Source organism: Urocampus carinirostris, chromosome 1 (genome assembly GCF_059441175.1).
Source record: "Urocampus carinirostris isolate Australia breed hairy pipefish chromosome 1, RoL_Ucar_1.0, whole genome shotgun sequence".
Classification (NCBI taxonomy): Eukaryota; Metazoa; Chordata; class Actinopteri; order Syngnathiformes; family Syngnathidae; genus Urocampus; species Urocampus carinirostris.
Genome location: NC_142349.1, coordinates 8,159,127 through 8,185,889, shown reverse-complemented (window position 1 = coordinate 8,185,889; position 26,763 = coordinate 8,159,127). Strand labels below are relative to the sequence as shown.

Genomic DNA, 26,763 nt, shown 5'->3' with positions numbered 1-26,763 from the left:
CGTTGCTGAATTATGGCTCCGGCGATACCCTATACCACAGGTGTCAAACAGGTAGCCCGCGGGCCACATCGGGCCCGCTAAGGGTTTGAAACCGGCCCGCCAGACAACACTTAGAGAAGCGCAAGAGAAAAACAAGCTGCAGGTTGAAATATATGAACTTGATGTTGCCAAAGCCAGGTGCCTCTCACAAAAACACTGTACTTGTATTTATTTCTCTCTCTCTCTCTCTCTCTCTTCCACCCCTTTTCTCCCACTCTGTCTCTTTCACTCTCTATGTCTCTTCCTTTGTTGTTCTTTGTCTCTTTCTCTCTGTGTCTTTTAACCTATTTTGCTTTGACTTCCTTTTTCCTTTTCTCTCCTTTCTCTTTCTCTCTTTATACCCTTTGCGCTTTCTTTTCAATTTTCTCTCCTTCTGTCTTTCTATTTTTCTTTTGATTTCTTTCTTCGTCTCTCTTTCCTTTCCCTCTTACTCACGACTTTTTATCTTTTGTTTCTCACACTCTCTCTCTCTTTTTCTTTCTTTGTCCCGCCTTCACTCCCTTTCCCTCCCTCTTTCTCTTATTTCTTTGTCTCTTTTTCTTTCTCTATAATCTACTAATCCGGCCCCCGACAGGATGTTTGTCCTATTGTGTGGCCCCCAAGTTAAAATGAGTTTGACACCCCTGCTCTATAATATTGGGACTGTTTGTGGCAAACAATTCAAATTGTGTCCACGTGTGTTTACATTGTTTTGCTTTGTTAACAGCACCACCTTCTAGATTTAAAATGGCCTTGCAGGTATTTAAAAAAAAAACTGGAACCGTCCAAACAATGTTATTCCCATCCATCCACTATCTGCACCTCTTATCCAAAGTAGGGTCACGGGGGTGCAAGAGCTCATCCCAGCTATCTTCGGGCAGTGGGCAGGGGATGCCCTGAATTGGTTGCCAGCAAGTCGCAAGGCACACAGAGACAAACAACTCTCTTGCTCATTCACACCAAGGGACAATTCACATGTTTTTGGAATGTGGGAGGAAACCCACACAAGTACAGGGGGAACATGCAAACTCCGCACAGGAAACGAGATGGACATTATTTGTGCTAAGTTCCAATTGAGGGTAGTTATTTATAACCACTTTGGAATAAATTGATGGGTGCCACCAGGCTGTACTTCCCCAATACATAACAGGAAACGACAGACCCATTTTAGAGTCTGACATTGTCATGACGACTACATAGACGACAACTAAACACATAGAAACCTCATTTCCCACAATGCAAGTAAATGCGTAAACCGGAAACGTACCGACTTCATTGATTCAAGTCTTCATGTTGAGTTTGTCTACAAACATAAAGCTGCCACACTTTTATACGTGGTTACCATTCTTCTTGAGTTTATATCCTGCGTAAAGCGTTGCTGTGCGAGCACTCGCGTATTTGTGATCACCGTTGGAGACGAGACGACTCCTTTATGCTAAAGTTGCCAGTTCACTGTTAGCGTAATGCTATATAAACAAATATGGTGAGCATCCCTGAGCGAGTTTTCTTGGCAAATTATGTCCCTCTTCATCTATTTGCATTATTATTATTTTAGGCCACCAAGCCAAAAGGGAAATCACCTAAAAGTAAGTTTTGTGTATTGTACGTGGCTGGGAAATGTTGGAAAAGCGAAAATCAAAATCTCAAATACTAAAGGTAGTTACTGTCTCAAGTGTATCGTTTCATTATTCTTCCAAGGCTCGTTCAGTGGTGGGTATCTCACTGACAGCTCCTTTAACGGAGACGGTAAGTGATGATCAGTATTTTATGAATTACATTGGAAGGGAGTTGACTGCAATAGTATCCCCGTGTTTTAAATGTTACAAATTAGCACCAGGACCCCCACTCACAAAGAAGTCAGGACTAGGTGGATTAGGACAAAGGTACGTTATACTATCTAAATGAAACAAATTATAGGTGTGAATACTAACAATCCCATTCTTTCTCCCTGGGCATCTGACATTGAAAACCTCAGTATGGTGGATGATGACAATTTATATGACAACAGCATTGAGGTTCGTGAACAGTAAAATCTTCAAGTCCTACATTTTATTGTTATTATACAATAACGCTTGAGTTAATTTATAGATTGTTATTTTAAATGTCAGCTTTAACCACAAACACATTCCAAAATATCCTGTGTGAATAATTACACTGGTGTAACCCTCTCCTCCATTTAGGTAAAGCTTTATTTTTAGCTTTCGCTGTTAACTTTTTGTCTGTTTTCTTTCTTTCACTTTATAGAGTGAAGATGATACGAAGAAAATAACTCATTCACCAACAGCAAAATCAAAGATATTTCTTAAGGAAGGCTTATTGCCAGAACAAGACATGGGTCATGATGTCAAACCAAAAGAAGATGGTAATGCAGCGGCGCCTTTTGTGATTCTATATAAACTGGGATATGATGTCCTCCTGATATGAATGAGAATTTGTTATATTTTTCTCACCTTACTCAGACAAAGCTGCCAAAGAAGGGAAGAAAATAAACTCATCTTTATCCCGCACCAAAAAGTTTAGTTTCTCTGGTGAGTAGGTCATTTTATTAAAAAAAAAAAAAACAAAACACCAGCAACCCTCTGTAATGTGCCCTTGAAAGTACTGCCTGAGAGAAAATATATATCAATTTAGTACTCTGAAATACAATTTTCAAAGTCCATATCTATTTAAGGTCTCGAACTATAGTGAACTATTAGTTAGCCAAACAAACGGGAGATCGACAAACGGGTCGGTGCAGCGTCTGCCGTCATTGGGACCTTGTACCGGTCCGTCGTGGTGAAGAGGGAGCTGAGCCGAAAGACAAAGCTCTCGATCGACTGGTCGATCAACGTTCCTACCCTCACCTATGGAAATGAACTGTGGGTTATGACCGAAATAACATGATCCCGGATACAAGTGGCTGAAAAGAGTTTCCTCCGCAGCGTGTCTGGGTTCTCCCTTAGAGATAAGGTGAGAAGCTCAGTCGTCCGGGAGGGACTCTGTGTAGAGCCACTGCTCCTCCGCATTGAGAGGAGCCAGTTGAGGTGGCTCGGGCATCTGATAAGGATACCTCCTGGAGGCCTCCCTCGGGAGGTGTTCCGGGTATGTCCCACCGGCAGGAGGCCCTGGGGGCAACCCAGGACACGCTGGGTCGACTATGTCTCTAGGCTGGCCAGGGAACGCCTTGGGATCCTGTCGGATGAGCTGGAGAATGTGGCTGGGGATAGGGACGTCTGGGCTTCCCTATTAAGGCTTCTGCCCCCGCGACCCGACCCCGGATAAGCGGAAGACAATGGATGGATGGCTGGATGGATAGTTAGCCAAACAACTGTACATAAACCCAGAAATTGTATTATGTCCGTATGATAGTTAAATGACCCCATTTGGCTGACTTTTCTAAAAGAATGACCACATTATGTTAATTAGCATAGCTTGAACATTACCAAAGCTCACCTCTGTGAAATCAAACATGGGCAGCAGCAACAAGTTTGGCTACTTTGTATACAGTGTTTAGTGACTACACAACACATCCTCTTGAAAAATGTTTTATTTTATTTTATTGCAGAACTAGATGACCAGGATGATATAGATGATCTTGTTGACCTACTGGAAGATTTCCCACAAAATAAAAAGCAGGCTAAATCTAAACCCAATGTTCAGCTGACTAAACCAGAAAAATCACTCCCATCACATTCCGCATCTGATGTCCAAAAAAGTAAGATTTTTTAATGATAGTTATTTTTTTAGTTTAAACCGCTCATTTGAACTCTACTGTGTTTGTATTTCTCTTTTCTTTTTTCAACCAGCTGGTGCAGCAAAAAAACTTAACGTATTTGACTTTGATGATGAAAAAGGAGATTTGATGGACGGACTTTGCTTAGACATTCAAACTCCCAAGAAAAAAGATGATTTGATTCGGTCCAACAGGGAAAGGTGACAGCTTTGTTTTCCCCTACAACAGATGTCTCAAACTTATGGCCTGGGGGGCAATTGTGGCCTGCAGGATGACAGTTTAAGGCCACAGCCTTAATATGAAAATGTATTGGGACAGTATACATTATTAAAGGCCTCCTGGTGCTAAAAATAGTTCATTAAAAAATATTGATCAAGAAAATAATCTATAATACATTGCATTACAGGTCGAGAAATTTGTATTTCATTCCGTACTTATTTAGTGCCATCTAGTGGTGAAAAAAATCAATTCATTAAAATATATACATTTATTTGAATGATAAACAAAAATACACAAAGTATCCAATGAATGTGCATTTTTTAAATACTCGGAGGTCAAGAAATCTGATTTATTTTATATAACACGACCCTCACCTAAAGGGTGCTGGCATCATTGTTGGCCATCTTGTTGCCACAGACAACAACAAAAACCTTGTGAAAGGCAAAAAATAAGAAAAATAGTTGATTTTTGTGTCTCCATAGTTTGTGTTCTTAATGTGCTTTTTGGTACTTGTTTTTGTTGCACTACACAATACAGCAACATAATCATTCGTAATATAATGCATCAAAGCAAGTGAGCCGTTTGAGAGCCGGCTCTCTTTAATGAGTTGAGCCGAAAAAGCCGGTTCTCTAAAAAGAAACGGACTTTCACTACACAACTCGAACTGGAGATCAGCGTGCAGACGAAAACTTTAACCGCGAGACCAAAACAACAATGGCGGATCTGCCTCACAAAAAGTTTGGAGTGTGGTAAATCTTTGTTAAAAAATGATGATGACAATTTCGCGTCAAAAAAGTTCGCACGTTGATTTGACACGATGCGTCCCCAGTAAAAATAATGCGTGTAGGATGCAGGGACGCGGGCAAACGAGAACACTGTATATATTTGAGAACAGTGCTTTTTTTAGCAGAGGTTTTCTTTGTTAGAAAACCTGATTTGGCCCAACCTCATCCAGACCTTCACTTCGGCGCCACCCCCAACTAAATTGAGTTTGACACCCAGGCCCTCCCCTGTCTTAATATTATTATCATGTCATTTTTTTTTTATTAATAATGATGAATTCCCATTGACTAAATGTTTACTCCTGCCCCCTTTATGCCATATGGCACATTTAATGGCCTGGTTTATATTTTTTAATGTACTGCTTCCCTACTGCAGTGAGCAACCACAAAGAGCTCGAACCAGACTTGATGAGATTCTGGAGAACTGCAATTCCCGCCAGCAGGAATGGTCTTTGGGTGATAAGAAAGACCAGCCTCCACCTCAGGAGACAAACTCCAAAAAAAAGGGTAAGATGTCAGCGAATGTTATGTAGTTTTTAAACTTAATAACACGCTTATGTTATTTTTTTAGTGGCCATTTTGGAAGATGACCTCAAGTTTGAGTCATTACAGCCCAACATGGGAGACACTGCTTCAAGGAACAAGTCTCGTAGGCAATCAATTGGGTGCGTATGTTTTGGTTTCTTAACTTGACATAAAACAGTGGTTCTCGAATAAAAATAAAGTTAAAATCATCCATCCATTATCTGCACCGCTTATCCTCAGTAGGGTCGCGGGGGTGCCTGCAGCCAATCCCAGACATCTTCGGGCATTGGGCAGGGGACACCCTGAACTGGTTGCCAGCCAATTGCAGGGAACACAGAGACGGACGAATCGCTCACTCATTCACTCTTAGGGACAATTTGACTCGGCCAATTAACCTGACATGCTTGTTTTTAGACTGTGGGAGGAAACCGGAGTAAACCCACGCAACTAGGAAAAATCATCAATGCTGAAATCATATACAAGTAGGCCTAGGCGATAAAACGATAACAATAATTTTCATATAAATAAAAATAACAATAACGTTCTATAATAGTCGACAATACAAACTGTAACTACATCACCCCAAACACTGGAGAAAATAGGAGAGCTAATGCAATGACAACGCAAGTTCGGACCAACATTCAGGAGACCAAGAAGGTGACGAGGACCAGCCAATAATTTTGCAGGAATAGCGTTAGAGCGGCTCACACAGGTAAAGCGAAAGTACTACAACACCAAAAGAGCGATGAAGAGACAAAGTACACCATGCAGACCCAATCATACATGCTAAAATAGTCATAGACAGGAAATCAATTTGATCAAGGCCGGTAATAGTTCTGTTTTTTTTACGCAAAGGTGGTTAAGATTGAATTTTTAAAGTACAGTTTAATATTACCTTAGAGTTTTTATTCTAATTTCTAATCAAAAATATTGTATGCCACTTGGAAATAAAAATCAAGGGCTATGTTTTTTTTCTTTAAATGAATAAACTGAAACATTAGTTGTGGCTTTTGGGGGTTGCAATGGAAGAATGTTATTTTAAAAATGAAGAACCTATTCAATATGTAAGAAGACAATGTCCTTTTTCTTTTTCTTTAAAAAAAAAAATAATAAAGATTCCCGACAGAGCACATCGGCGCCCCCACCTCAGAGAAAAAGACACCTATTAGCTCCACTCGTTCCCGCAACCCAGCTGACTGGCTATGTCTCAAAGCAAATGAAGAAGAGAGCTGCATTGAAGATGACATTGAAGAGAAGAGGGCTTCCACTAAGTCTCAGAACCGTCCCTTATTTGAGAGAAAACTCTCTCTGTCTGCTGAACAGAGTTTATCAACTTCTAAGAAGGAAATTGAAGCCTTGGTTTTGACTGACACCAAAGCAGTAAAGCCGGAGGTGAGCAAAAGCCAAAAGAAAAAGGAGAATGAGGATGACTGGTTGGTGGGAGCCCTAAATCGGAAAAAGACATTCACAGGATCAAACTCTGATGCCAAAATATTAAATCAGGAGCAATCCCTAGTTCTTGGTGAAGAAGTTGATCTCGAGTCACTTGTTAGGTAATATTATAATCCCTCGATGTTCAAATGCTATGTGTTATTTTCATTTTTTCCCCCCTTTTACAGCAAGGAAACCACTTTACAATCTCGCAGAGGGAAACCATTATCGTCCTCCAAGGATATTGGGTAAATAATTTAAATCAGTATTATATAATGTATGCATTCATTTTCCAACCTTTGCATTTTTTTTTTTGCTTTTTACATTAACAACAAAGCCTTGTTGGAAGAAATGCCCTTGAAAGAGACGAAATAACCAAGCAAGGTACTGTAATATATCACAACTAAAGAGTGTAAGGGTTGTTTTTTTATGTGTACATCAGGGTACTTTTATGCTGGAATTCCATTTGCATTCACCAAGTGTTCCCAGGTTTAAAAAACAGGATATCTCCTGTGCAGATGTTACATTTGTTCTTCACCCAGTGTTTCCCCCCGGTGTTTTATGGGCTTGGTGGGTTGCCGGGTTTTTGCTATGAATAACATTTATTCGTCATTGCATCAGTGGACTGCCTTCCTTCTCCTGTAAAATTACCTTTATTTATTTCCATCAGTGCCTGAGCCAAACCCAATGCCAAACTCAGCAGCCGTCTGGCAACAGGTATTTCTTTCATTGTAGTGGTCAGGCATGGGGCGATATCAAAACCTAACGAGATGCAATCCACAAGATATTAATTAATTGGGTCATACTTTTATCTGTCAGATTACCAATTGTTAGGGTTCACTGTTAGGAAAAGGTTGCAGCAACTGTTTTTTCATAAACTGATTTCTAAAGCTATAAGAGCAATGGTATGTGCACCCACCCACAGAGACGCCTGCTCCGGAACTTGTAAAAAATTGGAGGGGTTTGTAAGCCCATTGCAGTCATTTAACATGCCATGAATGCTTGCCTGACTAGAAAAACACATGCACTGCTCTTAGTGTTTAACCACTGCATTTGCATTGGTGTCTTTTAAATTGCTTTTGCTTATCTTTTGATCAAAGGAGTTGCACACGTCCAGGGCAGAAACTGCAACGACACAGCAGACATATGCTTATAGATGAACACTTCAATGTATTGATTACCATTGAAAAAGGTTAAATGCCATATATCATTGTCTTAAGTTTATATGAGAAATCACACCAAATAGACCAACTTCATGTGATGGAAGTGGAAGTGAGCCACCTGGCTTTTTCTTGTGGTTCCTAACGGGAAAATGCCGCCCCATGTGAGGGTAGAACGCTCATCTTTGCAGTACTCGCGTCATATCTGGTAAATCGCTTTACAATCTACCTTGTTAAATTAGACTTCTGGTCTTGAGTGAAACGTAGTAGTACAAAAACAAAATGGCATGGAAAAAACTGAGTTAGCCCAAATACATTTTAAGTTGTTTAATCAAATTTATAATGTATTACAGAACTTTCCAGTCAATTGAAAATCAGTTGGAGGAAAATTAGGCTGCATGCTGTAAAGCAGCATCAATCGAAAAGTGACCCTGTAACCTAAATTATTACCATGTTCATCAATTGTTTACTTTTACATTTCCGAGGGAGTTATAAACTTTCTTGTTGTCTTCCCCTCAAATGTAAAACAAGAACCTGATGATATTTACAGTATTTTGAGTTTTTTTCCTCCTTCCTGTCTGGTATTTTTTCCGTCTCGTGAGACATTAGGTCTTTTGGGATTTGTCTCATCCCATGCCTAGAAGTCATGATTTACATTTGGCCGAGTATTTGAATTGCTTGTCTTGTGAGCAGGGGCCATTTTCGTCTGACAGTGTAAAGCAATTGCTACTACAACAGCAGGTCAGGAAGTGCTTACTTAATGCTTTTGTTTTTTTTTTAATTCTGTAAGACCAATACCACACATTTACCACTTCTTTGCAAAAGATGATGCAGTCACAGTTATTGGGACTCCAGGAGGTTTTGGAAGTTGGGGCTGTGCAAAAACCCAACGATCAGCAACATGGGGATGATGCGGATTTAAAGAAACACATAATTCAGATGGAGGGTCAGGTAATGTAATGCTGCATTGTGAATACTTTTGCATGCTGTATGATGGAAGCTTGTTTAACTCCAGACCTCGGTCCAATTTTGTTTTAAACAATGTTCACTACGATGTATTCAATGACAATAAAGACAACTCTCATTCGTTTTTGTCCAGGTTAAGACTCTGCAGCTGGAGCGGGACCACTGTCAAATGTTGCTGGAAAGTGTCCAGCAGCGACATAAACAAGACATAGAATTCCTGGAAAATGCACACAAGTACTGTATTTTTCCCAAGATCAAATTTATAATTTCATCCTTGTGTGACGCATCCTTACACCAATGTTTCCCAAACTTTTTGAGTAGAGGCAGACTTTTTTTAACAAAAAAAAGTCTCTGGACACACTCGGTCAAAAATATTTTTTAAATTAATTCCCAGCATCAGTTGCATGTTTTTTTTATAAAGCTTAAATTATGATTTTGACTAAATTGACTATTATTTATTTGGGGTAACAGAGACTCTGGAAATCATACAGGTTATTCATTTTGGTCAATATTTTTGCTGTAATTTGGGATTTTACTACATTTTCAACCAGTTTTACTAGATTCATTACATTTCATCTTTTTTCCACAAGTATGAAAACTCGTACTTAAAAAGAGCAAAAAGGTATATGTCAGTCAAACCAAAAAATGATGTGCTATCTAATGTGTATTTAAATTTAAATGTCAAACTTGCGCCCCGCGAGCCGAATCCAGGCCGTTGAATGATATGGTCTGCCCAAAATACATTTATGAGTATGTCATAAAAATAACTGCGTTTCTAGGTCAGGGGTCAGGAACCTAGCTAGATATGGCTTTTTTCATGAGTACATTTGGCTCAGAGATAAAATTATACTTGTGCACATTTTCTCTGTAGCATTTCAATTCTGTCTATTTTAGTGCGTGTATAGCCAAAGCAACGCTGATAATACTAATCTGTTCAATCCTGTGTGTTAAGGGCACAGAGTTAACTACAGTTTATAGTCGTGGTGTCACAGCCACAGACCCCATTTTGGCTGTACATCACTAAAGAATCCTTCATATGGAAGCTCATTGAATAATGTATGTTCACGATTGAAACACTTTGATAATAACCCACAGAACAGAAACTGTTATTACCCAAAAACGTTAGCCAAGGACACAGAACAATTTGGGTGGGCGGTGCTATGCACACACAGCATGCTCCCCTCTTACACGGATCCACTGCGCTGAAGGGAAGTACATCTATAAACTTTTTGTTTGCAGTTTTCACAAATGAAATATGCTTGCACATTTTTTGGGGGCTATCATTTATTAATAAAAAATAATAGCCAAACTGAGCCTTAATGATCTTTAGTAACTCTGGGAGGGAGACGAGTTTAAAGTGGTATAATGTATTTGTTCAAATCTTATATCCTTACACAGAGAACTAAAATGTGCTGAAAAGTTAGCTTTTGTCTGGAGAGCGGGTTTGGCAGTTTTGTTTAATTTGGTTTTAAAATATATGGTATGCAAATGGTTAATGGTCTGCATTTACATAGTGCTTTTCAAGTCGCTAAAAACATCCCAAAGTGCTTTACAATGCGTTTCACTCTTTCCTGTTCATGCACACACTCACACACCAACAGCGGCGTCAGACATGCAAGGCACCTACCTGCTTATCGGGAGCATTAGGGGTTCACTGTCTTGCCCAAGCAAGGCGGCGCGGTGGTTAGCGCGTGTGCGGCACTGTTCTGAGGTCTTGGGTTCAAATCCAGCTACCAACCTTCCTGTGCGGAGTTTGCATGTTCTCCCCGTTTTTGCGTGGGTTTCCTCCGACATTCCAAAAACATGCATGTCAGGTTAATTGGCCGGTCCAAATTGTCCCTAGGTGTGAATGAGCGAGCGAATTGTCTGTCCCTGTGTGCCCTGCGACTGGCTGGCAACCAGTTCAGGGTGTCCCCTGCCCACTGCCCGAAGATAGCTGGGATGGGCTCCAGCACCCCCGCAACCCTACTGAGGATAAGCGGTGCAGATAATGGATATGAATGGATGGATGTCTTGCCCAATGACACTTCGACCTTTAACTCGAAGGTGCCAGGAATCTGAACTGCGACCTCTCAGTCCCAAAACGAGTTACCTCCTGACCAACTGCCGCCATATGGCTTGGGCTAAAAACAAGAGTCAAACTCATGAAGGCAGGGGGCAGCCACAGCATAGTATTGGAAACAGTCCTTGCAATCCAGTGGGACAAGCACCACTCAGACAAAACAAACTCCAGACAAGCCGTCACAACGAACGAACGAAAGGTGACCGGGCGAATGAAAAATTCACTGCGAAAATTTTGCAGCACAACAGACCCACGGGGCAAAATAGATCCCCCCACAGAGGGGAAGAGCCAGTACTCACAATACACAGCAGCCAAAACAGGGGCCTGTAGGCGCCTCGGAGACGAATGCGGCAATCAGCCACCGCACGACGCCAGCACCGTCCAAGCGCCACCGCAGGCAGGCGGGCCAGCGGTTAAGGCGTGAGGCTCGCAGACGCTCTCAGCAGAAGCCAAGGTGAGCAAGAGCGCAGCCCTACCGGGAACCCACTGAAGGCCTGCCTCAGCAAACAGCATAACGGGAGGCCAACAAGCCAACCCGCACTAGCTGGAGACCCCAATATAGGACACAAGGAGCAGCATGGGAATGAAGCCGTTGCGTGCCTCCAACAAAGTAGATAGGGCCCAGGTGCCCAAAATGACGTGTCTGAGCTAGACGGCACAAATACCCAGCGCCAAACCAGCCGCCTGAGAGGCCTAACACGGGTAGAGGCGACGTGAGTTTGGACGCCAAACCAGCCCTGGGAGCCCATGGAGGCCAAACACACACCAGGATGTCCGCACGTAAAGCCCAGATGCCCTCAACATGTAGAACGACAACACACATGGGCAGCCGGCCCCTTCGGGGAAGAGTGTAGAGTTTAAACTGAACAGCTACTCAGCTGATCAATAGAAGAAAGCAAGAATACTTTGCAATGGCATGCTTTTTTGCAAAGGTTTTTTTGGGGGTAAATTCCTGCGGCACTCAAGATAAGGTCACATGGCAGACTAGTGTGCCCCGGTGCACTGGTTGAAAAACACTCACTTAAACCCTCTTATGTGCCACTTAAAGGACCCGTGTCCGGCTTCTCGAGGAATCTGCTGCCCAACTGGAGACACGGGTGCGGCAGGAAAGCAAAGATCTAATTGAGCGCTTGGCGATGCTAACGCAAACGGCTGAGAAAGAGCAATCTGAACTGCATGCTCACTACCAGCGCAAACTAGCCCAGTTCCAGCAAGACCAAGATCGAGATGTAGAGAGACTCAGAGAGTTGCAAAGGTACACTTCTCAAATGCATAATGATAAAAGGCTTACTCTGCATTTTAATTGCCAATGTATTAACATTGACTTATTTTGGACTTTCAGAAAATCAATTATAGAGATGAAGAAAGACCATGAAGATCACATCAATCGTCTGAAAAGGCTGAAAGAAGAAGAGATTGATGCCGTAACAAGTGCAACATCTGAAACCAGGTCGGCCACATATTTAGTATGAAAATATTTTTACGTTTTTTTTAAATCTGCATTGTTGCAATTGATGTACCATACTTTTTTTTTATCCAGGTCCTTGGCGCTAGTCATCGAGAAGATGGAGAAGTTTTCTTTCAGGCTTGGGGATCTCTCCACTTTGGTGGAGAGCAGGCATGAAGACACTAGCCACGGCTTAGAGCAGGGAGCTCGACAGAGAGATGAGCAGCTTCGAAGTGGGCACCCGGCAGTGATTGAGATTCATAAACTGGACAAAATTGAATGCAACCTTACACATTTGTTTCAGTCATGCAGGACCGTTTGACTCAACAGCAAAAAATGATGACTGAGGAGAAGGCTTACCTGAAGGAAATCATTTCCAGGATGGACAGTCAGATCAGTGAACAGCAGAGACAAATTGAGAAGGTTCGTCAGATGTATACATTTCTTTTTTTTTATTATTTTTTTAAATATCAGTTGCTTGTTTTAAAGGAACAGTGTGTAATATTTAGTGCCTCCTAGTGGTAGAAAAAAACTTTCATTCTGTAAAAAAAAACCCATTGAATACTAGGCAAAAAAAAATAACCATCATATAAATGATTAAATAAAAAAAATCATAGGTCGAGAAATATGTATATCTTTTACATAGTAGAATCCATACCTAGTAGTCGCTGCCGTCTTTTGCTGCAACGCTGTGCTCTTGGCACTGGTTTTAGTTCGCATTAGACAACAGTGCCATCTAGTGATCAAATATTACACAATGGGGCTATAAGAGTTTTCCCAAACTATAAGTTTTAATTTATGAGCTGTCTTTTGATCTTTGCTTTTTCCCTTCCATTGTAAGCCAAATATACAGCCCAGAATAAACCATTACACATCTACTGATTTGTTCAAACTGTGTTTTTCAACCAACGTGAGTCTTTGTTTGTTTTGCCACAATTATAATTGTCAAATTTCACCCAACTACTGACAACAAATTGTTATTTTTCGCAAAACAGCTGGCCGTCAAGTATTTGTTCAATCATTTACTTTTGCAGAGCAACATAGTGGCCGCAAGTTGGAACTTTTATTTGACCATGATTTATTCATGCGGTACTAACAAATGTTGCTTTATGAAAACTTTTGCTGCAATAAATAAATTAATTAATGACACAAAATCTTGTTCCACCAGCAGATCATTTTTCTCACCTTAAGTGTCGTTGTTCCTATTTAGCCAAAAAACGTAGTTAAAATATGGCATTATTTTGATTGGGAAATGTAAATCATAAAATGTATGGTAAAATACGGTAAAATGTCGTTGGAATCAAAATTACAACAAAATTGTCTACCCAAACTACTTTATGTATCTTTACAGCCATGGCGGACAAACGACCACGACTTTGTATTTGACCCCATAGACCATTTTGGCAACATTACAGCCTGTGTTGATTCAAAAAAATGTAAAAATAAAACAGAATTACAGGGAAATGCGATACATTTTTAAAAAGATTTTCGACGGACAGTGTGGCTTAAAATTGCATCTTATTTTTCTCTTGTGCTTCTTAGCATTGTCGTCTAGGCTGGATAAAATGATATGGCAGGCTACGAGTTTGACACGTATCTTAGTGCCAATTACTATTATTTTTCAGGAGCGCTGGAAAATGACAGCAGAGCAGGCCAAAATAGACTCTTCATTAAAAAGCCTGGATGAAGAACGCCGCTCCCAAACCATGCAGCTGACTATGGAAAGAGAGGAGTTGGAAAGAGCCAAGGTGCTGTAAGGCTTAAAATCGGCTGAGTCATGACAAAAACGTGGAGATGCCATTTCCTATGTTTCCTTCTGGCTACACATTAGAGTGCACTATTGGATGAACAGAAAGCAGTGATGCAGCAATGTGCGGAGGAGAGAAGAAAGCTGGCCGCTGAGTGGAACCTCTTTCACGCCCAGGAAAAGCGGCGACGAGAAAGGGCCGAGCAGGACGTCAGTGCTCTGCTGGAGAGGAGGGAGGACTCCATTTTGAGTCTTGCACAGGTGAGCCTAAACCAGTGTTTCTTACAGTGGGGTAGGGAGCTCTCTCAGGGCAGGCGTGTTTGACCTCAGGACCTTTCTTTTTGGTGTCTGAGAGTAAAGTGCAATTTCATTAGTGAGCAGTGGTGCTCTCATTGGCTGTATGTGCACTTGGTAGTGAAGGAGTTGTTCGCATTGAGAATTTGTGCTTGGCACATAACACGGTGTAGACCGTAAGTATAGCAAACCCTCAAGTTACAGCTTAAAAAAGAAAAGAAAAGAGAACAGAGTGACAGAGATAAGAAAAATCTACTGAAAAGACAAGAAAATATAATGAATATTATGGAGCGCCTGAGATGAGGAAAGACCTGTGTGCTAACTCTGTCTAAAAATAATGACAGCGGACAGCATGGTGCCTAATACATTACTTGAATACGTTACACCCGAATCAGGCTATTGAGTTTTTTTTCAAGCGAAAACGTACCAGACAAGTGTATTCAGTGTATTGTCTGTGCCAATGTATTGGCTGTGTGTCTCCCCTTTTTAACATGGGACTTACCATTTTTTCAAGATTTGCCCCAACCAACGCCTGCCCCAAACCCACGAACTGTGTGCCTAAAGCAAACGTTCCCTGTACATATATTGGAAAGTTTCGAGTGTATGTCGTGTTTTTCTTACCCATTTTGTGTGTGTGTCTGTGTATTTGACGTTCCAATATGTTTGGTTGGGGATGATTTTCTTATTTTACATTTAATGCTTTAATGCTTTTTTAATTGCTTTGAGTTGAATTTCTGTGTCTGAAAAGTACAATACATATAAATTTTAATATTATTGCCAACAATCATCCTGCTCAGTGACTCCTACTTCAGGAAACCAGCAGGAGAGTTACCCTGAGAGTGTTCGTCCTGCTTTGAAAAGCTCTTATTTGCAAACTGCTCATTGTAGCCATTCATCCAGACAGCTTTGATTCAAAGAAAATAATAATTAGCACAGGCGGCACGCCGTCTGGGTGTGAGTGCGCAGCCCCACGGTGCAGAGGTTCAGGCTTCAAGTCCAGCTTCTGCAGCCTCCCCGTGTGGAGTTTGCATGTTCTCCCCGTGCTTGCGTGGGTTTCCTCCGGGCACTCCGGTTTCCTTGCACGTATAAAAACATGCTTGTCAGGTTGATTTGGCCGGTTCAAATTGTCCCTGGTTGTGAATGAGTGAGTGAGTTGTCTTGTCTCTGTGTGCCCTGCGACTGGCAGATAATGGATGAATAATTAGCAATTATTACTTTATATATTCTAGTTTTTCAGGTAAACCTTTTTCTTTAAATATTGTGATTTTGAAGTACTGTTGATGATCAGTTTGAATTCATTGTTTATTGGTTTTCATCCAATTTTATATTTCAGAAACATTCAAAAAATAACTTTATTTTGTTTGTAGGAACAAGCTGATTTGAAGCTTCGAAGTGGAGAGCTGAAACTCAAAGAGACTGCTGTGGCGCAGGAGAAAGAGGCCCTGGAACAACTCAAAGGAAAACTGGAGCAGGAGAAGGAGAGAATAAGCAGCATGGCCCTGAAGCTCAAAATCCGCGCACAGGAAGTGGATGCATTCAGCAAGGTGGATTATAGCACAATAAATATGGGAATCAGTCGATCGTGCCTAATGAAATGACACTACTTGAGGCTGATTTTTATTTTTTTTTCACTCTCAGCTGGCAGCAGAAAAGCATGAGGAAGGTGAACAGGCTTTGCAGGAAGCCAAGCGTGTGGAGTCAGAACACCAAGCAAGGCTGCGAACGGTCCAGTCGCAGATAGAGAGGCTGAGACAGCTCGAGCAACGTGTGCTTCAGGTATTTTGTCTTCTGTGCTCACCATCAGCCCCATAACAAGTTCATGGAAAGTAGTGGGCATAATACACGCTCTCTGAATAGCAGGAACGGATACGGTTTAATCCACAGGAAAGTGACAAGCCTAGATCGGAACCTTTGAGTGGGTCTCTGACACAAACGGATGCAATTGTGGCAGGTGATGTGAACACTTTACTTTCCTTCTAAACTTTTGTGACAATATTGTTCATGTTCATTTTAGACTCAGCAAGGGTGGAGCTAAAACTAGAACCCAGCGCTCAAATTCCAACAGCAAGGGTGGAGCCAAACCTAGAACCCATCACTCAAATTCCAAATTCTCAATCTGTTGCACTACAGGCAAGTTTGGCCATATGGAAATACAATGCACGAAAAGTAAGTGGCTATTCTTTTAAAATTCATTGTGTACACTCATCTAGATGGACGCATACAATAGTTAATGGGAAAATAGGAAATTGTTCCCGCCCAAATACTTAAGCTGGGGTTTCAGGAGACATCATTTAGCACCCAATGGTCAAAACTATTGCTGGATAATGAACTACAATGCAACTTTAGGATTTTGTTGAGAAATTAGCATGTATTACAGATCAAATGATCCATGCCTATATGGATTTTACCTTGACCTAAATACATTAAGGTTAAGGGGTGCATTGTAGTTATTAAATGTGCAGTATTGACATTCCCTAGTGTTGTATTAAATGGGGTGAATTATATCCAGCTTGCTGACACAGCAAATGTAAATTCTTAATACAATTTTGCAGCTAAAAAAAAAACATTGGCATGATGGATATCTTTATTACAAATGGAACATTTAAGAATATAGCGTATACATTCGGGTATTGTATGGATTTGCATCTAACAGTTGAACTCATCCACACAGGATCATGACTATCTCCAAGAACAACAGATGTTTCTAGATAACCTGAAGAAAAGGTCTCACAAACAAAATTCACACTGGGCCCCAATAGTATGACAGTAGCTCTGTATCAGAAGCTTTACTAATTCAAGTCAATTTTGCACATGTTTTTAAATAAAATCATGTTTATTAAGAAGTTGTCTTTTGCTTGCATCTTTTACTCCTGCTCCACACACACACCTGAAAAGTTGGAAAATATGAAAACGTTACAATTATTACAAGGCAAGGAATTTGAGACAAGACTTAAATGTGCCTCAGATTACCATGACTCAACATTTATGTTCAGACAGGGATAACGTATCATCACAGGCGTTAACTTGCACACAGTACCTACCAGTTAGTTACCTGTGTGGGGAATAATCTGACGACCGCCAGTTTCCTGCAAGAAAACATAAATTAAGTATTCCTTTCCAAATCAATTGTCATACTATTCGCCCTGGGGCATTTCTCAGAATAGCTCATCGTCAGTTTTCGCATCAGACGGCACTTCCTATGCAGCTGATATCATCACAGGATATTAGTACTTTAGAAAGGTAAATCAAAGAACAGACCTTGTCATCTCCATGGATGGCAGTTCACCTGAAATAAAGACGAAGGTTTTAGATCGAAGAGGTTTGTAATCTTGTAATTTTTCAAAAAGTCCTACAAGCGATTGCTGTTCAGATACCATTGTTTCCACACGTTGTTTCAGACAGGGATAACAAATATCATCACAATATGAAAAATTTCCAATTTAAGAGTCAATGACACCGATCAGGGAACCTTACCCTCTTGCGCTACTTTGCCGAAGGAATGCGCTGCACCACGTGCTGCTTCTGATCACGCTTACAAGCTAGTATCCTTTCACAACAGTTACGATTATCAAGCCATTTGGGCTTAAATCACATATTAAATTAAGGTGGAATATCTTCGTCCAAAAACTTCGTATAGAGAATTAAAAGCAGCAGCATGTTTGCCTGGTCTAACTCAGCAGCCTTCGCCTTCTAGTCGTAGCAGGGCGTAGAGAACGGTTGTCTCGCGTGATTTGATTTTATTTCACATTTACGTCACAACCGACGTAAGAAAAGAATGGGCGCGGTTACGTATGTTCATGAAACTACCAACCTATTATATCTGTTCTGAAAACTTGTCTATATAACACTGCAGTCAAATTTAGTGCATTTCAAATGGAAGAAAATGATTATTCTTAGTAATGGGAATTACGGCTCTTTTTTAGAAAACCGGCTATTTCGAGTCGGCTCACTGAGAAGAGCCGTCTCTTTCGGCTCCAATACGGATTTTTAGTTTGGTTTTGTTGCTCGAATCCGTATATTACCAATTATTATGACACATTATGGCTTAAATTACCTAAACATAAAGAAAGCAAGAGAGTCAATAAAGCAATGAAAAAAAGAAAAAAATAGGTAAATGAATACAAAAGAAAAAGAGAAAGGTGCAAAAGGGAAAGAATAAAAGCAAGAAACAAGTAAAAATTTAGGAAAAACGAAACAAGAAAAAGGACTAAAGAGAGCACAAAAAGTAGAAAAAGGCAAATATAGGAGTAAAAAACTAGGGGGGAAGAAAAAGGCAGGGGAAAAAAGAAAAAAGAGAGCTAACCCTGTAGTATATTACTGATAATAATATAACATTATCAACAGACTAAATCAATGCAAATATATATTCTACTAAATTACATTAGTATTTCAACTGTAAATCTGCAAGTCAATATCTGAAAAAGACACACGAAAATGTAAATTGGAGAAACCGTACTGACTTTTAAGTTTTTTTTTGTTTGAACAAATTTATTGACACTAATAACAAAAAAAAAACAATAGCAATCAAGCACATTCACAATATTATATTCCAATATGACGGTATTAACAGCAAACACAATGTGAGGTTTGAACAACCCTTCTCGAAAAACCTATTAGCAATCAAGCATATTCACAATTTCATTATATAACATCTTTGTTAGTGTCAATAGATCCGTCCAGAATATAAAGTCGATTGTCTTTTTTTGTCTGAACAAACTTATTGACATCAAGCATATTCACGATTTCATTATATAACATCTTTGTCAGTGTCGATAGATCCGACCAGGCCAAAGTCGATTGTCCTCGGTCCAAGCAAATCCACAGACACCAACAGCAGCAAAAAAAACAAACATGATAATCCTAACAGCCATCAAGCATATTCACATTTTTTTATCTGACAATATGACGTGATGATATGACGTTTTAACATTCTTTCCCGACATTTTATCAGCAGTTAACCAGCGTGTAAAAGGCAGTACTATTGTGCAAGAGCATAGCTCTGTCATCCCACCCTCCCAAGCAGAATTCCTCCAGTCTGTGTGGGTCCTCTCCCTTCTGGGTTCCACAACCCAGGCCGTTGCAGCCGGGACTCGCACAGTGTAGCTCCCGTTGCTGCCGGGACTCCCTCAGTGTAGCTCCCGTTGCTTCCGGGACTCCCAGTGTAGCTCAGGTTCCCCCCTCTGGGTGGGTGCAGACGCTCCCGTTGCTGCCGGGACTCCCGCAGTGTAGCTCCCGTTGCTTCCGGGACTCCCAGTGTAGCTCAGGTTCCCCCCTCTGGGTGGGTGCAGACGAGTCTTCTTTATTGCTGCGTCCTAGGCCCGCCGCTCGCAGATTGTATGGTATCTGCAGCCATTTGGAGCACAGCCACGGGGGGGATCTGCCTGCACCTCCACACCAACAGGTTTCTGGAGGTCCAGATGGCGTCCTTGATGGCAGCGAGAGTGAGCCAGTCCCTGGCAAAGTCGCTCCGAGACCTCATCGACCGACTCACCCCGTAAAGTACGTACTGTGCATCAGGGACCTCCCCTGCTGGTAAGTCCGGGAACTTTCCTAGTTGGTCGGCCATTGTCCACAAGACCTCGGCAGCACTGCACTCACAAAAAAGGTGCCTCACCGACTCCTGGGCGCCACAGCCAGGTCGAGGGCACGTCGAAGTCGCCGACATACCTCGGTGGTGCATTACGGCTCTGACTGGGAGAACTTCATGAGCCACCATCCATGACAAGTCTCGTAGTCTGTTTGGGAGGGCAGGATGATTCACGTTACTCCAAACCGTTGTAGGTTCGCCAAACGCCCTTGCACAATAGCAATAAGGGCCCTGTGGTTTTTTAGGGTGTGACACTCTTGTGTTTCCAAATCAAACCTCCTTAAAAAATCCCGAATAAAGAGATGTGTTGGTGGCAAGTTAAATGAAACCGGAATCAAAAGATTGTTTGGCACAAGCTTTAGCTTCCGCAAATATGAGCCCATCCAAAACCGGGTCATCGCTTGACTTTTCGGGTTGTTGGGTGGGCCCACAGCGCTTTGGAAGTGGAGAGAGACATATTTGCTTCCCAGGAAAAGCTGGAGGTCAGGCACTCCTTTTCCCCCTTTTTCCTTTTTCTTTTTCATTGTATCTCTTTTTATCCTTTCCCACTTTGATCCCCAGACAAAGCGAAAGATGGCTCGGTCCAGTTGTAACAGCACGTTTCTTTTGGGCATAAAAACTAAACTGATTGACAAAAGCATTGGGAGGATGATCACTTTGATGATAAGGACCTTCCCCTCTATTGTCATTTTTCTGAGTGACCAAAAAACAAGTTTTTGCCTAACTTTCCTTGTCACGTCATCCCAGTTGGTCTCGCCTCCTCCATCCGCATTGAATTTTATCCCTAGGATTTTCTGGTCTGACTTTAACACCGTCAGCGGGAGTCCTACCTTTTCTGTCTCTTTCCACATTCCATAAAACTTTACTTGTGATTTTTCTCTGTTTAGCCTTGACCCAGACGCCCTCCCAAACAGGTCAGTCAAGTCAAGGGCTCTTCCAACAGATGCGCGGTCAGTACATAAAATATTAAAATCATCCATGTACAAAACACACTTGGTAATTTGTCCCCCACTTCCTGGGATATTGATCCCTTCGACAAATCTATCTTTTCTTAAGTGCATCAACATATTAATTATGAAATACGAGAACTATGTCGAAATGGCTTATAGTGTAAGTTAACAAAGCATACCTGTCAACCTGTACGTTTTTGCCGTACATAGTACGTTTATTATGCATTTTAAGACGTGTATGACGTACAAGGAAATCTGTACGAAAAAATGCAAATTTGTCAATTATGGGTACCATCTGGTATACACAGACTATCACGAAACGTCAAATCAATCCAGTCTAACGAGTTCGCCGTGGTAGCCTCTATCTCGGTATGGTTTTTTTCGTTGCAAACGAAGCGAGCGGTTTGATGTTACTTTGCGTATGCGTCTGCCGCCTGGGGATTTCCCATCATGCATCATTCCGTGGTAGTTGTGTAGTGAAAGGAAGTCCGTCTCTTTTTAGAGAACTGGCTTTTTCGACTAAACTCATTAAAGAGAGCCGGCTCTCAAACGGCTCACTTGCTTTGATGCATTATATTACGAATTATTATGTTGTATAAAAAAGTTAAGAAAAAAGGAAGTATAATGTGAGAAAATGAAAAAGGACAGGTTTGTGGTCATCCCTTTAATCTGTATATTCCCAACAACAATTTAATGCAGAAAATGAATTAATAATTTGAATAAGAAAATTCTACTTAATTATATTTTCATGTATTTTTTCCTTCTACAGTGAATGTCCAAACTACTTAATTTATGTACGGTTTTTATAATAAACATCATTCATGTCGAGCAACTCAAGGTCTCACAGCAAAGTGATAATTAACCATATATATGATATAACGAAACACATGTACAATATAACACGTTAAACTACATAAATAAACACGTTTTTTTGTATTTTGTAAAGGAAAATACGACAGTCTGTAAGAGCATGGAGCCCTGGAGGTTGACAGTTATGACAAAGAAAGAAAAGCGTCTCAAAGGGAACCGGCTCTTGATTAGTGAGGAGACGGCTCCCGTCGCTCACTTCCAAGAGTCAGCTCATCAAGTATCTTCGATCACAAACGACACAGAGGAAACGGTCCATTTTGGCTGCAGTTTGACTTTTGACCACTAGGAAGAGACTCTGAACCGAGAATGTTGCCTTCGCGCCCCAGCGTCCCGTAACAGAACTCTACTTAAGAGTCGTCAGCGCACCGCCATCCTCGCAGTTGCCTGGCCGGGATGGAGAAGGAGGCCCCCGAAGCGGAGCCAAGCCATCAGCGGAACGGCTTCGTGGGGACGCTGTACGGGGAGTTTACGGACACGCTCGACGACAAGGTCCGCTTCTCTGTGAACTTAACGGAGAGCGCCCTGACCATTCAGAGGATCTCGTCGTCCCCCGGCCGGACGAAGGTTGTCTTCAACTTGGCAGACTGCGTCGGCTGCCGGGCGTATCGAGGACCGGATCGCGCGGACGTGGGCGCCTACTTCAGCGCCTATTTTTATCCGTTCAAGCGGCGTTGGATGAGTGCCGGCGTGGCCCGACAGCGAGTGGAGCAGTGCTTTCGGGTGGCTCTGGTCCAAGACGCCAAAAGGAACCTGCGGGAGGCTGAGCGGTGGGCTTGTGCCATCAGGGATGCATCCGCGCAGCAGGCGCCCCGGAAAGACGGTGAGCAAGGTCACGCACTGTTTACATTCGTGCATTTGGGACATCCTGCAATTGGAGTGTGTAAAAGATGAAAAACACAAGTAAAGCACACTGGCCAACCCCAGTTGGGAGTAACGCTTTACAATAGAGCTTTTCTCAGTAACGAGTAATCATACCTGTCAACCTCCACGGCTCCATGCCCTTACAAACTTATTTCCCATATTTTTCCTTACAAAATACAAAATAATCTTACACCATATTTTTTTTCAAACGTGTTTATTTATGTAGTTTAACATGTGTTTCGTTATATCATATATTGTTAATTAACATTTTGCTTTGAGATACTGAGTTTCTCGACATGAATGAGGTTTACTATAAAAAAAGTTCAAAAATTAAGTCGCTTGGAAGTTCACCATAGAAGGAAAAAAATACATGCAAATATAATTTAGTAGAATAATACATTTTCTTATTCAAATTATGAATTCATTTTCTGCATTAAATTGTTGTTGGTAATATACTAATTAAAGTGATAACCACAAACCTGTCTTTTTTCATTTTCTGCTTTTATACTTCCTTTTTTTCCTAACTTCTTTATACAACATAATAATTCATATTATAATGCATCAAAGCAAGTGAGCCGTTTGAGAGCCGTCTCCCTTTAATGAGTTGAGCCGAAAAAGCCGGTTCTCGAAAAAGAGACGGACTTCCTTTCACTACACAACTACCACGGAATGATGCACGATGGGAAATCCCCAGGCGGCAGACGCATATGCACAGTAGCATCAAACCGCTCGCTTCGTTTGCAACGGAAAAAAAACGATACCGAGATAGAGGCTACCGCGGCGAACTCGTTTGACTTTAAGTCAAGTTTAGTCACATTTATTTATATAGCCCTTAATCACAAAAATGTCTCAAAGGACTGCACATGAGTACAATTGCACAATTACCTGATCTTAAACCAGCATGCGGGCAAGGAACAACTCAAAAACCTCAGCGTGAGGAAAAAAGAGAAACCTTGAGAAAGGACCTCACATGTGGTAATCCCCCTTCCAGGATTGACCAGGGTGAATCACAATTAGCATTACTGTACACAGAATAGTAAACACTAGGTAAGATGTTGAAAATGTCCGGAAAGTGCATGACAGCAACGACACCCCCAGCCTGTAAACTAGTCCAGAAAGTCTATGACGGGCCACGACGCAGCTTCCCATCTCTGCCAGCTGGTAAATGCAGGGCTTGACATGCTTCAGGTCAAACGCTGGTGCGCTGACCCATCTCAAATAGTCCTTCTCCTTCGTATCACCACCAGGCAGGCAGTCGGAAAAAGACAGGTCAATGCAGAATATGAGGTGGGCATCAATCTTAAGCTTTGGAATAGAAGTGTGTCTTAAGCCTTGATTTAAAAACTTCCGTTGAGGTTGCAGATCTCATCCCCGGAGGCAGGGCATTCCATAACACCGGGGCCTGGATGGAGAACGCTCTCGAGCCTGCAGACTCCTTGGCTCTCGGAGTCACAAGTAGACCGGCATTTTCCGAGCGCAGACTCCGTGCAGGAACATTGATTGATTTGCCGTTTTGTGATAGTCGGTGTATACCAGATGGTACTCATAATTGACAAATTTGCATTTTTCCGTACAGATTTTCTCGTACGTCGTACACGTCTTAAAATGCATAATAAACGTACTTTGTGCGACAAAAACGTACAGGTTGACAGGTATGGAGTACTGTAACGCGTTATTAATACCATTTTGTAACTCAACTGTCGTTACAACTATTTTTACATCAAAAAGTAGAATGCCCTCTATCGTTTGAACATACTTTAATTGAATATAATGCAGTGGTGGGCCGTGCATTTCATCCTTAGGCCCATGTGTCGTTCGCGAACAAACTAGCTCTTTGATCCTGCTTCCCACCAAGCAAGAGCTAGTTCACTTTTTTTTAGTCTTGTGATTGGGCTATATGCATTTTTTTCCAGGGATTCTGTGATGTTGCCTTTAAATTTGTTAAGTGTAAACAAGGTTAAAACTGGTCATCCTGGAAGGGGATTACCTCATGTTCGTTTCCTTCTCAAAGTCTCGTCCATTTTCTCATGCTGAGAGATTGATTTTTTCCTTGGCCTCATGTAGGTTTTAGATCAGGGATGGTTCAATAATTGTCTGTAGTTTTTAATAGTCTGTGGTCTGTGCAGCCCTTTGAGACTCCTTGTCATTAAGGGCGACAATAATAAACATGACTTGACTTGTACATCTGTTTCCTTTGTTTTTCACGAACAATAAGTCTTACATAAAAAATGTAAACTCTGTTCTTATATTTAATAGTATATTTTGCGTTGCTCTGAAAAGCGTTTTACTTAGACATTTTGTTGCATGCGTTTTAGAGTTTTTGAGTTGCTTGACATTAAACTTACTTAGTATAAAAAGTTCAAAGTTTAAACAAGTTTACTGTATAGTAGAAATAATGAATGTCATTATTACTTAGTAGAATAATAGATTTTAGTCTTTGGTGCATTTCAACCCCATAGCTCACGTTTACCGAAGCTTTCCAGAAGGCCCTCACTTTGCCAACTCGAAATCTGACTGGCTAAACCAATAGCGTTACCGACACCTATGTTATTGCTGCAGGACCTTCAAAATTATTTGTTAAGGCCTACGGGAAGATTTCTGAACCTGGCAACAAGTGATGGCTGAAATGTGATTGGTTAAAACGCTTAAATAGGGAAGAACACCTCTGGAAGCAGCACCACTAGGGGGGAAAGCAAAAATGGTAGCTGACGGACGATTTGGAATTATTTAATAAGTAAACATGGACTAATTACAATTACAACACATGATTCAGATATTTTTGAGGCCAGCTGGGAAGGCCTTGCAGGACTGACGACCCACCACTGATTTAATGTGACTAATTATCTTCAATTTGCCAAAAATGCAAAGCTCAATACGTTAAAAAAGAAATGTTTGCATTTATATATTGCTCTATAAAATACAACTGAGTTCATTATCGGTAGGGCCACTTCAAACACACTGTACAGGGACGCGTAAGATTTCCCTACTGATATTCTCCCTTCAGTATATAATCACATCCAAGCCATATTTACAACTATAAAATTAAATACTAAAATCACGGGGTCAGTTTATATACATACACACATTGTTTTTTTTTAACATACGGGTCTGATTTTCCATTTTTGACTCAGACAAAAAAAACTAATTTCAACCAATTTTCCAACAGGCAGCAATTTTGCATCTTGACCATTTTTTTGGTAGGGATTGCATTTATTTCAAGGTACTCTGAATTTTAATTAACAAGCAAATGAAACATTAAACAAAATGATTGCATGAAGTACCGGTATATTCAAAACAACACAATGTTGAGTGGAGGAGAATAATATTGGTATGCACTCAGAAGAATGGGTTATTTATCCTCACCAAAGATTGACTTTTGTTAGCGTTTCTAACCAACAAGCTTTGAAGGGCTACATGCAAATCTTTATGGCTGTAATATCGCTACAACCTTCAGGTAGAGTACTCCAGTATTAGTTCTGTATGTGCTTTCTTCAATATACGTAGTGCTATTTGCAGTGGCGGGCTGTGCATTTCACACCTAGGCCTTCAGTGGTGCTACATTTGTATCTAGCCAACCATCAGTAACAATTTTACGGCTACAAAACATTTACTCTGGCTACAGCTGCGACACGTAAAAAAAACATTAATGACAACTTAGATATCATAGGATGCAATTTCCTTATTTTGACTGTTATTGCACACAGTTGTTTCTTGTTTTGACTTTTACAACATCGTCGCTGTCAGCCAATCATCTCGATGTTCTTTGATTTCCACACTACTTAGGGCTGATCTGTTTTTTTGTTACCTTGAATAAATAGCAAAAAGATGGGGCTCAGGAGAGGGCTTTAGGGCGGGATGGAATTGTCTTATCTAAAGGCTCCTCTTGGTCCTCCTTGCAAGATCAAAATCCATCGATGTCTTCTCTCCTTATTTTGAGTGTCTGCTAAAGTTTAAACTTAACAAACAGCAATATTTGTTGCTCAAATTGATAATTAATTCAGATTTATTTTACTTGAAGGTGTAGTTACATTTAGTTTACATACATTGCATTTAGTTACATTTATAAGTGACATCAGGCCTTTTGAGGACAGTGATTATGCTTATGTAGCTGTGGGTGACAGCCTTGGTCTTA

The 26,763-nt window shown here is 41.1% G+C and overlaps 2 protein-coding genes, 1 long non-coding RNA gene and 2 other non-coding genes across 7 annotated transcripts in view; 2 read left to right on the top strand and 3 right to left on the bottom strand.

Moving 5' to 3' along the window:
- The first annotated feature begins 1,269 nt into the window (after window positions 1-1,269).
- fbf1 (Fas binding factor 1) lies at window positions 1,270-17,206 on the top strand. 3 transcript variants are annotated; one of them, XM_088354463.1, is made up of 29 exons: window positions 1,270-1,501; window positions 1,574-1,604; window positions 1,717-1,764; window positions 1,850-1,901; window positions 1,994-2,033; window positions 2,263-2,380; window positions 2,478-2,546; window positions 3,563-3,712; window positions 3,804-3,930; window positions 5,108-5,238; window positions 5,303-5,396; window positions 6,372-6,809; window positions 6,876-6,935; window positions 7,025-7,071; window positions 7,358-7,404; window positions 8,541-8,588; window positions 8,673-8,798; window positions 8,947-9,047; window positions 11,924-12,130; window positions 12,218-12,325; window positions 12,416-12,555; window positions 12,627-12,745; window positions 13,948-14,070; window positions 14,154-14,330; window positions 15,731-15,907; window positions 16,002-16,139; window positions 16,248-16,314; window positions 16,378-16,529; window positions 17,035-17,206. In XM_088354463.1, exons 1-29 carry the CDS (start codon window positions 1,499-1,501, stop codon window positions 17,125-17,127), a joined length of 3,231 nt encoding a protein of 1,076 aa, XP_088210589.1. In that variant the 5' UTR covers window positions 1,270-1,498; the 3' UTR covers window positions 17,128-17,206. The 3 variants fall into 3 exon arrangements, with proteins under 3 accessions (XP_088210589.1, XP_088210512.1, XP_088210434.1); XM_088354386.1 differs by having other exon boundaries at window positions 16,224-16,314; XM_088354308.1 differs by having other exon boundaries at window positions 16,221-16,314.
- LOC148373392 (uncharacterized) lies at window positions 16,930-18,101 on the bottom strand. The gene is made up of 4 exons (XR_015852898.1): window positions 17,838-18,101; window positions 17,622-17,649; window positions 17,405-17,449; window positions 16,930-17,250 (listed from the first exon to the last, which is right to left on the bottom strand). It is a non-coding gene; the product is annotated as an uncharacterized LOC148373392 (long non-coding RNA).
- Window positions 17,318-17,385, bottom strand: LOC148373394 (small nucleolar RNA R38). Its single transcript, XR_015849096.1, has one exon. It is a non-coding gene; the product is annotated as a small nucleolar RNA R38 (small nucleolar RNA).
- Window positions 17,517-17,585, bottom strand: LOC148373393 (small nucleolar RNA SNORD49). Its single transcript, XR_015849098.1, has one exon. It is a non-coding gene; the product is annotated as a small nucleolar RNA SNORD49 (small nucleolar RNA).
- LOC148373391 (sphingosine kinase 1-like) overlaps window positions 17,631-26,763 on the top strand; it is a 41,019-nt gene continuing 31,886 nt past the window's right edge. The window contains exons 1-2 of the mRNA XM_088354579.1: window positions 17,631-17,682; window positions 21,847-22,590. Coding sequence (XP_088210705.1) covers window positions 22,164-22,590 — 427 coding nt within the window. The 5' untranslated portion in view covers window positions 17,631-17,682; window positions 21,847-22,163. The remainder of the gene's footprint in view (window positions 17,683-21,846; window positions 22,591-26,763) is intronic.

Excerpts from the sequence above, each read along its gene's own strand:
- fbf1 (XM_088354308.1), top strand. Across the intron at positions 1,902-1,993 it reads CTAGGTGGATTAGGACAAAG|TATGGTGGATGATGACAATT; the intron begins GTACGTTATACT and ends TGAAAACCTCAG. Across the intron at positions 2,034-2,262 it reads TATATGACAACAGCATTGAG|AGTGAAGATGATACGAAGAA; the intron begins GTTCGTGAACAG and ends TTCACTTTATAG.